This window comes from Myotis davidii, unplaced genomic scaffold, assembly GCF_000327345.1.
Source record: "Myotis davidii unplaced genomic scaffold, ASM32734v1 scaffold534, whole genome shotgun sequence".
Lineage (NCBI taxonomy): Eukaryota > Metazoa > Chordata > Mammalia > Chiroptera > Vespertilionidae > Myotis > Myotis davidii.
The window spans coordinates 5940098-5949916 of record NW_006286678.1 but is presented as its reverse complement, the minus strand read 5'-3'; the positions used below and the strand labels follow the sequence as shown (position 1 = coordinate 5949916).

The 9819-nt window shown below is 53.1% G+C and overlaps 1 protein-coding gene across 2 annotated transcripts; it reads left to right on the top strand.

Annotated features, from left to right (window-relative positions):
- The first annotated feature begins 6 nt into the window (after window positions 1-6).
- On the top strand, window positions 7-8096 carry DNAJB5 (DnaJ heat shock protein family (Hsp40) member B5). 2 transcript variants are annotated; one of them, XM_015560553.1, is made up of 4 exons: window positions 7-417; window positions 2914-3158; window positions 5944-6545; window positions 6684-8096. In XM_015560553.1, the coding sequence occupies exons 2-4, from the start codon at window positions 2948-2950 to the stop codon at window positions 6915-6917; spliced, it is 1047 nt and encodes a 348-aa protein (XP_015416039.1). In that variant the 5' UTR covers window positions 7-417; window positions 2914-2947; the 3' UTR covers window positions 6918-8096. The 2 variants fall into 2 exon arrangements, with proteins under 2 accessions (XP_015416039.1, XP_006758605.1); XM_006758542.1 differs by having other exon boundaries at window positions 7-618.
- Window positions 8097-9819: the final 1723 nt, after the last annotated feature.

Here is a 9819-nt window from a genome sequence, read left to right as displayed (position 1 = left end):
GGTTCTGCCCCGCCCCTCCCCGCCCATCTGCGAGGGAGGAGACTCCCCGTCAGTGACTTCATTGAGTAGGTTCTGGGGGATTGGGGTCGGGTCCTCCCCGACAGAGAGGCAGAGGAACTTGGGGCTTCTCGGGCCCTCACAGACAATCACACCTGTCACAGGTACACACGCTGCCACTCACACGCACGCTCGCGCTGCCAGCCTTACTGCCACACGGTCACACAGCCATTCACAAGCAGCCAGACATTGCAGCCCTTAAGAGCTGGTGGCCACTGGACCCCATCCCTTCACTGTCCACGCCTGGGCATCAGGTCCAGCTCCTGTTGCACGGGACAGGCCTTTGCTGGGTAAGTGCCTCTGAGGACCCGAGGAGGTGACTGCCAGAGCTGCAAGCAGGCTCCAGCGGAGCGAGCAGAGGTGAGGGGCTGGGCTGGGCATGTTTAAGCGCACAGTGCTCTCCTGCCCATCCCCAGCAGCATCCCCACTGCAGGCCCGAGGAGCTTTCCGGAGCTTCCCACACTTCTGGGGAGAAGACTTCTTAGCCAGCTTGATGTTTAAAATTCAGCTGGAGCCCTTAAAACTTCGAGCGTGGACGCTGAATGGGTTTGTAAAGTTTCGGTAAGTCCCTCCGGAGAATGGCACTCATGCCCATACCAAGTCAAATCCTCCACATCACATCCCCCTCCATGGCCTCCTCGCTTCCTCCATTTCATCCTCATCTCCTTCCCATTACATGTAAGTGCCTTCTACCGCACCCCTACATTTGAATGAAGTGTACACCTTATCATTCATCTCAAACCCTCCAGGCATCCATTTATTTTCCACAAACATCTCCAGTATTTTAATTCTCTGTATCTCCCTTTCAACCCCCTAGTAACCCATTTTCTACCGCAGCCACTGCCATTGGTCACCCTTTATCCCCCTCCATCAGTACTTCATTTTCTGTATCAGCCATCTCCCCGCCCTATACCAGCCCCCTTGCCATTTCTCCTTGTTTTTCATTCCTGCCTCAGCATTAACATCCTTTCTTCTCCTCCATCAAAGGCAGTGCCATGCCATGGGGCTCCTTTGTCATTCCAACGCGGGGCTTTTGGGTAGGGGGAGGGAGGGAGAAAAAGGCAATTCTTGAAAGAGATCACCCTGTGTCTGTGGAGGCAAGAGAATTCTAGATCTGGAACAGTAGCAGGTGGGTGTCAGGGAGGAAGCTGGCCAGATGAAGAGGTAATGCAGGGACATCAAGAGGATGGTGGGAGAAGTGGCAAGTCTTTCATTTGCCCTCTGCCTGGAAGCTGCTATAGTTCCCTGGGGCACCCTGTTGGTGTGCTAGGATTCCTTCCCCGTCCCTGGGGAAGGAAGGTGTGGGCCAAGGCAGAGATGGCAGACCACCCCCAGCTCCCGCTCAAACGGCTTTTACTGCTGCTTCCGAAAATGGCTGCCCTCCCCCAGCTGCTCTTTCTTCTCTGCCTCCTCCAACCCCCGCCTCCCCCACCAGCCTTGACATACTGATACGGGGGAGGAGGGGAGTACCCACCTTTTGGGAGCCTTCTCTTTGTCAGAGTGAGGTGACTCCCAGAGCCATGAGTCAACCCAGCCACCTGCAACAAGCCCTGTGGGGGCAGGAGCTAGGGCCATGGTCCCTACCTACCTGGAGTCTTGAGGCCTCCTCTTAACCCATTACAGCCCTCACTCCTGCCAGGAAGCCCTGTACCCCTCGCTGAAGTAGTCAGAGGCAGAAAAGCAGGCCTTAGCTGTGGCTGCCAGCCCAGGACATTGCTAGAAAGACTCGGGTTCTCCGGGCTTTGGTAGGGGTTGGCCAAACTCAGAAGAGCTGGAGAATGGCTTCTGGCCATTCTCCCAAAAAGCTTTAGATACAGGAATGTCCCCTTCCCTGCATATTCACCACGGGGACATTGGGGGAGGGAGATTGGCATGGAAGAATTGGAGCCTCATGTTTCTCCCTCATATAACCAATGCCCTGCATCTAGCTTAGAAGGGACTATCAGAGGAGTGTGGGCCAGATCCTAAACCACTGGGCAGGTGAGAGAGAGGGTAGTTATTAAGGAAATGGTGGTTAGTGCCCAATTGCCTCCTAACAACTAAGGTTTAAAAAGGCCCTGTCACCAGGATGCTTTTGTTCACTAACATTAGTGCTTAGGCGGCACAGACATGTCTTCACACACATTTTGTGTGTAGACACTGGGAGATGAGTAAAGGGAACAGTTGCCCTGATTGGGGGAAGGACAGTGATCATCCCCCTGCTAATGAGGGAGTTAGAAATGGCAGTTTCCAAAGGCTGTGAGTCATCCTCTGATCTGAGTCACATGTGAGGCTTAGCACAGTCTGGGGATGGAGAGCAGGGGGGCCTGGGGTCTCCAATGCAGAGAGAACTCCAGGCACCCACACCCTGACTCAGCCCGGTTGGCCAGGACAGCTGGCTGAAGATCCAGGCCTGTCCCCAGTCCTAGGCCACTGCCCCAGCTGCCCTTAGCCTGGGCACCATGCCTGAGGCATGGCGTAGGAGACCACGATACTCAGGTGACCTCACCCCGTACATTGATCTTCACCAGCTTCTGTGCGTGGCTTTGTCAGTCCATGGTGCCACCTCACTCAGCAGGTCCTTTCGGGGGTCCTCAGTCCGGCCCGAGGATGTGGGCCTTAGCCTAGCTCCAAGAAGTGGGCCAGAGCCCCCCGGCTGCTGCTGGGAAAACCCAGGAACTGAGGAAAGAATCACAGAATCCTAGAATGTCCAAGCTGGAAGAGATCATCTAGTCCAAACCTTTCATTGTACTGATGGGGAGACAGAGGCCCACAGCAAAGTCACACTGTGACTTTTAGGGATTGCAGGATCATCAGGAGCAAGACTGGGGCAGAAGGGAATAGAGGCACCAAGCATTGGCCCTGGATTTCTTTCAGAAACAAGGAGACCAGTGCCGGTCCAGTGGCTGTGATGGGAAAGGATTACTACAAGATTCTGGGGATCCCATCGGGAGCCAATGAGGATGAGATCAAGAAAGCATATCGGAAGATGGCCTTGAAGTACCACCCAGACAAGAACAAAGAACCCAATGCTGAGGAGAAGTTTAAGGAAATTGCAGAGGCCTATGATGTGCTGAGTGACCCTAAGAAACGAGGCCTGTATGACCAGTATGGGGAGGAAGGTAAGAGAGCAGCGCTCCAGCCTGCTATTGGACCCCTGTCCTTGTCTGGGGTCCTAGGTGACCCAGTTCTCATAACCAGGAACTGGAGACTGAGTAGGGGGTGAGGGAGGCAAGTGTTCCTAACATTGACGCCCAGAGGAAAGAAGAGACCACCCACTTCCCAGCCTCAGCTTACCATAGTTCCCCCCACCTCTCTCTGCCCCTCTCCCTGCTTAAGTTCAGGCCTGAGCGAGGTCTGAAGCTAGAACCAGAGGCCTTCCCCCTCTCACACCCCTTCCCAGCCCTTATTAGTCCTGCCTGAAGTCCCTGCTGCTTCATTGGCTGATGAGGAAGGTTAGGGAAAGGGAGTGTGTGGCTCTCTGAGGACAGAGCATTTACATTCATCAGCATAAAAGTTTGACCCTTAAGCAGCCTGGGAACTAACCACTGGGGCGCTGAGCTGGAGACATGGTTGTTCCCTTCTCTGCCCACTTCAGGCCATCAGAACAGAGGTATGGCTTCGCCTCCCTGAGGAAGTGGCAGAGATCCAAGGGTGGAAGGGAAACTGCTGCTGGCATATTGCCCCCTCCCTGGGGTAGCTGGTGGCCACGCACAGGGTGGCAGGAAAGGCCCAAATAAAGCCTCTGAGAGGGCGGCCCCTCCCAGCACATCCCACGGGCATGATGTAGCAGCTAATTCTGGGCCTGCCCCTCAGGGCCGCCTGCCACCCGCCAGCCTCAGGCACCTGTCAGGCTATATTAAGAGACATAGTCACAGCTGAGGACTCTCCTTCCTGGGAGAAACTGTCCTTCCTCCCTAACTGCATGCACCTTTCTTTTACATTCCCCTCCTTACTCTCCCCACTGTACACTGTAGCCTCCAATTAGATAGGCTAACCATATGCACTGTTTCTGGTACAGAGTAGGCACTCAAAAGAATGTTCTTTTCCTCTTCTCCTCCTTGCTTTGTGTCCCATGCCATTATCTTCTGGCACCCCGGTCCTCCCAGCCCCCTCTCGTATGTCTCCATGCCACTAGTTCCTTCCATTTTTCCCTGTTCACCTACCAACTCCCAGATTCACCAGGCGTCTTGGAGGTGGGAGGGGAGAGGGGGGTATTTTCTCAGCTAAGAATTTGTTTTTCCTCGGGGATGGAGGAATGGGAGTAGAGGTGGGGAAAGAGGGTCGAGTTGCAGACACCATGCCACCATGTGATCTTTCTGGGAATTGCACTCATTCCTCCACTTGCCTCACCTTTGTTTAGGAAGGTGAGAGCTGGGAGAGAGCTGGAAACTTAACCCTCCTGCATGACCAAGCCTAAGTGAAGGGCATAGCTGAGCCCCTAGGCCCAGACACTGGGTTCTAAAGCAGGTCTGCAACCCAGGAGGATGCAGCACAGCCTTAAGGAGACGGCCAGAGCCTGGGGAGGGAAAAGCAGCCTTGGAAATGTGGGTGATATTTCTGTCCGCCCTGCCTCCTCCCCATCAGCCAGACAGAACAGTTGTGCACATAGACTCTGTACTCAGCCCTGGCTGGGGACAAGTCAGGAATCCCCACAGAGAAATTACCCCTTCCTGTTGTCATTAGTCCAACCTCCCTCTTTTGCTGAGCTTTGCCAAGCTTCTTGAACTCACCTGATAATCACACCTCAACAGAAGGAAAGAACAGACCCTGCGTCTTAAGAAAGGGGTGAAAAGGCCGCTGCCACAAGTCTCTGAACTTGGCCTCGCTAATGAAATCCAAATCTAATGAAATCAGAGGCTCATTTAGGCTCTGGCTTCCATAGCCAATTGAAATTCTAGATAAAAGGCCTTAAAAAAAGAGTCCCTTCCCATAGCTTGGGCTCCACCCTAAGTCTACATGTTATAGATCACTTGTCAGTGTTAATACCCACCTCGCTCCTTCCTCTGTGCCCTACTATCCCCATCCTCACCACTGCCATCCCCCCATTAAGGCTGCCTCCTTAGACAGGACCTAACTCCAGCAAGAGCAGCTGGGGTTCCCACCCACAATGTGCCAGCTCATTCATGCATTCTGGCTGCTCTGATATTAAGTGTGAGGGGTAAGGCTTGGTGTTATACAACTCCAGGGAGCTCCATTCCCATTGTAGTCTATGTCTATACAATGTGTGAATGGCACCCCCTGCAGTTGTGCAACACTGTGAGCCCTGACCATGGGAACAAAGCATTTGAAAACTTTTTCTAAAGAAGTAGCTCCTCATCTCCAAGCTACTGAGCTTTCCTGCTTTGGGGAGCCCTCCTTATTTCCCATTTGGCAGAAGTCAGGGAAAGAAGAAATTGCTAGAAGCAGAGTGAGAGTGGGCCTCCTCCTGGACCATATCCCCACTTGATTTAGGGCAAGTCACTTACTAGCCCCTGTGTCATCAAATCTTGCCCACTTGCCTCATGCTCTGTGTGTCTTTGGAGATAAGCAAAAATTTCAGAGCCAGATATGACTTGTAATGTGACCCCAGGCCAGCCACAAAGCTCTGAGACATCTTTGGGTCATGGTTACATGGGAGAGATTACAGGACCGGAAGTCACATCCTCGAAGACTTCTACTCTAAGCTTTTCCACCCATTGGGAAACTCGGCCTCTTTGAACCTCAGATGTGTTTTATTAAAAATATAATTAAGAGTAAAAATTAATCTTGCCAGAGAACTTTCTTACTGTATTAGGCCAGCCCTCTCTCTGGCAATTAGAGATTCCGTCTTTCTCTAGGTCCATGAGTTGGGAGCTAGAGAGCGGGGAGAGGAGACTGGGGTGGGCCCAGGCCAGCCACACTGTCCCTAACTTCTCCTCCCTCCAGGCCTGAAGACTGGCGGTGGCTCGTCAGGTGGCTCCAGTGGCTCCTTTCACTACACCTTTCACGGGGACCCCCATGCCACCTTTGCCTCCTTCTTTGGTGGCTCCAACCCCTTCGATATCTTCTTTGCCAGCACTCGTTCCACTCGACCGTTCAGTGGTTTTGATCCCGATGACATGGATGTGGATGATGATGAGGACCCATTTGGCGCCTTCGGCCGCTTTGGCTTCAATGGGCTGAGTAGGGGTCCCAGGCGAGCCCCCGAGCCACTGTACCCTCGGCGCAAGGTGCAGGACCCACCTGTGGTGCATGAGCTGAGGGTGTCCCTGGAGGAGATCTACCACGGCTCCACCAAGCGTATGAAGATCACGAGGCGGCGCCTCAACCCTGATGGGAGAACTGTGCGCACCGAGGACAAGATCCTGCACATCGTTATCAAGCGTGGCTGGAAGGAAGGCACCAAGATCACCTTCCCCAAAGAGGGCGATGCCACACCTGACAACATCCCTGCCGACATCGTCTTTGTGCTCAAAGACAAGCCCCACGCACACTTCCGCCGAGATGGTACCAACGTGCTCTACAGTGCCCTCATCAGCCTCAAGGAGGTGCGGCCTGGGTCAGGTTGTGTGTGTGAAGCGGGGGGGAGGGGGTAACAGGGACGTTCTTTGCCCATTTTAATCTTTTTCTCTCTTCCCAGTCACTCTACCCCACCTTTTCCTCACTATCTGCCTCATTTTCCCCAGGCACTGTGTGGCTGTACCGTGAACATTCCCACCATTGATGGCCGAGTGATCGCTTTGCCCTGCAATGATGTCATCAAGCCAGGCACCGTGAAGAGACTCCGTGGGGAGGGCCTTCCCTTCCCCAAGGTGCCCACCCAACGGGGAGACCTCATTGTTGAGTTCAAAGTTCGCTTCCCAGACAGATTAACACCACAGACACGACAGATCCTTAAGCAGCACCTGCCCTGTTCCTAGGCTCTGCCCCAGCCAGCCCAGAGTCTACCACAGCAATACCCCCTCACTCGCCCCACCCAATGTGCACCCAACTTGATGTCCACTGGACACTGGCAACTTTTTTAAATGCAAAAAAAAAAGCCACTGTTTTTTTCAGGAAAATGTTCCTGTCCCTGACCCCTTTCTGAGCTGGGCTGCCTTGGGGGAGTGGGAGGGAGGGGTGGGGAGAACTAGCCCAGACCAGGGGTCAATTTTCATGTCACTAGCTTTGAATCCAGTTCCCACTCCAGTGGCTGGAGAGTGACCTGAGTGCTACTTGAAGATATAGAGGTTCCTTGTCCACGCCTGTAAATAGCATACCCTCCTTCCCCGCTCAGCTTTGCTGACACCTCGCCTCTCCCTTCCCTCTGGCTTCCGCCTATGGGGGAGGAAGAGGATAGAAAGGACGCTGCTTTCCCACCCCAGCCCCACCCCCTAGTCCACAGTGTCCGAGGTTATCACACACATATTCACACACACAAAGCACTCACCTAGAGCTGTCTGTGCCTCTCCCAGGTTGAGATAGAAAGGGAAGGGCCGTAACCGGGCCATTGAGCACGAGACACTTTTCCTTTGGGCCAGGGAGGTGAACGGGGCCCTCAGCCGCCTCCCAGACAGCTCCCCTGCCCAGACCCCACAGAACTGAAAGTTCTGTCCTCCCTGTTGCTCTCAGGAGTGGGCAAGCATGGAGGGAGGGGAAGGAGGCCTGCTGTATTAAAGCTAAGAGGTGGGGGGCAGGATCCATCTCCCAGCCTTCATCAGGAAGGGAAAGGGCTTTGGGGTCAGGTGGCAGCTATTCCCCAGCAAGAGATTCAGGGTCACAGGTTTCTCCCCACACCTCTGAACTCAGGGCCTCGCCACCCCAAAACTTCCAAATCCCATTTTTGTGATATGTGTAACTACTTATTTCTTACCCTTCATGGAGGCTGTGTGGGAAATTTCCAGCCCTTTGATGCCTATGTGACTCCACCCCATTCCCAGAGTTGTGAAAGATCCAGTAGTGCAGGATCTAGGGTAAGACTGCTTCAGCAAGGTCCTGGGGTGGGGTCTTTAGGTTTTCTCACATTGACAAGCCCCTGAATGTTTTTATAGTAGGTTTTTTTTTTGTATTTTTTGTAATGACAGTATTATGAAAAAAAATAAAATATTTTAAAAATATGGTATCTGAGCCCCAGCCGGGTGGCTCAGTTGTTTGGAGCATCATCCTGTACACCAAAAAGGTTGTGGGTTCGATTCCTGGTTGGAGCACATACCTAGGTTGAGGTTTCATCCCCAGTTGATCACATAAGAGAGGCGCAATCTCCAATTGGAGCGCTTATGAGAGGCAACTGATCCTCTTGATGTTTCTCTCTCTCTCTCTCTGTCTTTCTTTCTCTCTCAAATCAATAAAAACATCCTCAGGGAAGGATATCTATATATATAAAAGGCTAATATGCAAAGTGCCCCCTTGGGAGTTCGACTGGGAGACTGGGAGTTCGATCGCTTGAACCAGGGGGCAGCACGGAACATGGCAGGTGACCAGTGGCAGCGGGGTGCTGAGGGAGCGAGGGAAGGGGGAGGTGGGGAGGCAGGGAACCTGATTGGCCCTGATCTCTGGCCAGGCCTAGGGACCCTACCTGTGCATGAATTTTGTGCAATGGGCCGCTAGTGTGTGTGTGTGTGTGTGTGTGTGTGTGTATAATCATCTGACCAGAAGCAATGAACCTGGGCTGGAGGTGGGTGTGCAGTGCCACTATCAACCTTCCTCCCGGGCCCTGGTCCCCTTTGAGAAGCCAAACAGGACTTCAGTATAAGGTGAAGCCGATTCCTTCCTTCCTCTAAGCCCAGACTCCTGGGATTTCTAAGACATACTCCACACAACAAAGACAGAAGATACCACTCACTATAAGAAGAAATAAATCTATCTGGAAAGAATAAATATCCTTTTTTATGAGAAACAGAGACTATCCTCTTTGAAGGATGTGCTATCACAAGAATGAAAAGATTTTCTCTACATGAACTAAATTTTCCTTCGTGAGAAATTTCCCTCTTAGGAGGAGACAAAAGAGGACTTTCTGGATGACTAGAAAAGACATATCCCCACAGAAAGAGCCTGAGGCAGTGGGAGGAGAGCTGGAGGTACCTGGGATCTTTGGTCCATGCTGGTGGGGTCTGGCTGGGAATACAGGCTCCCAGGGAGGCAGGGACATCGTCGCTGATCCTCAAATCCCATAATTTTCCAGCGATGTGTGTCCTGGTCTCTGAGCCCCCTGTCCTGCTGAGACAGCTCTGGTCCTCAGGGCCTGCGTGCTGTGCTGACTGCAGGGCGCACTTGTCGCTTTCCTTGGATCTGGGTAGCGAGGAGCCCTGTAGTCGAAGGAGTGCCTACTGTGGGCTCTGCCTGGGCCTAGACTTGGTCCTGGTGCTGGTTTTCCTCTGCACCTACGCCCTGATTCTACCCCAGGATCCAGCCCATGGTGACCATGCCCCACTGGGCTGCAGTGTCCCCAGGGCCATGAAGACAGCTCTGCCTTCACCTGGTCCTGGGCTCCACACAGAAGCTGACACTGAATAGGCTTTTCTGCCCTTGCCTTTTTCCCTGGGACAATGCCAGTGAAAATAGTTTCGTCCTTTTATTCAAGGTACTTTCAGAAGGAGCATGCTCCTTCCAGTGCAGAAACCAAGGGCTCTTACTCACAAGGGTGTCTGCTAATCCCATGGCCTGGGCAGGGAGAGCTCCAATCCTGCATCTCCTACTCAATGCTCTCCTATTTGGGATCTCCTAGTAGGGTTGTGCCTTTTTATTAGGGCTCAACTCTTGTCCTGGCTCTTCCCTGAGGCCTAAGGCTTTGGGATCCAGGTCTGCTGGGCCAGACACCTGCCTCTGGCCTCCATTTGAATACAA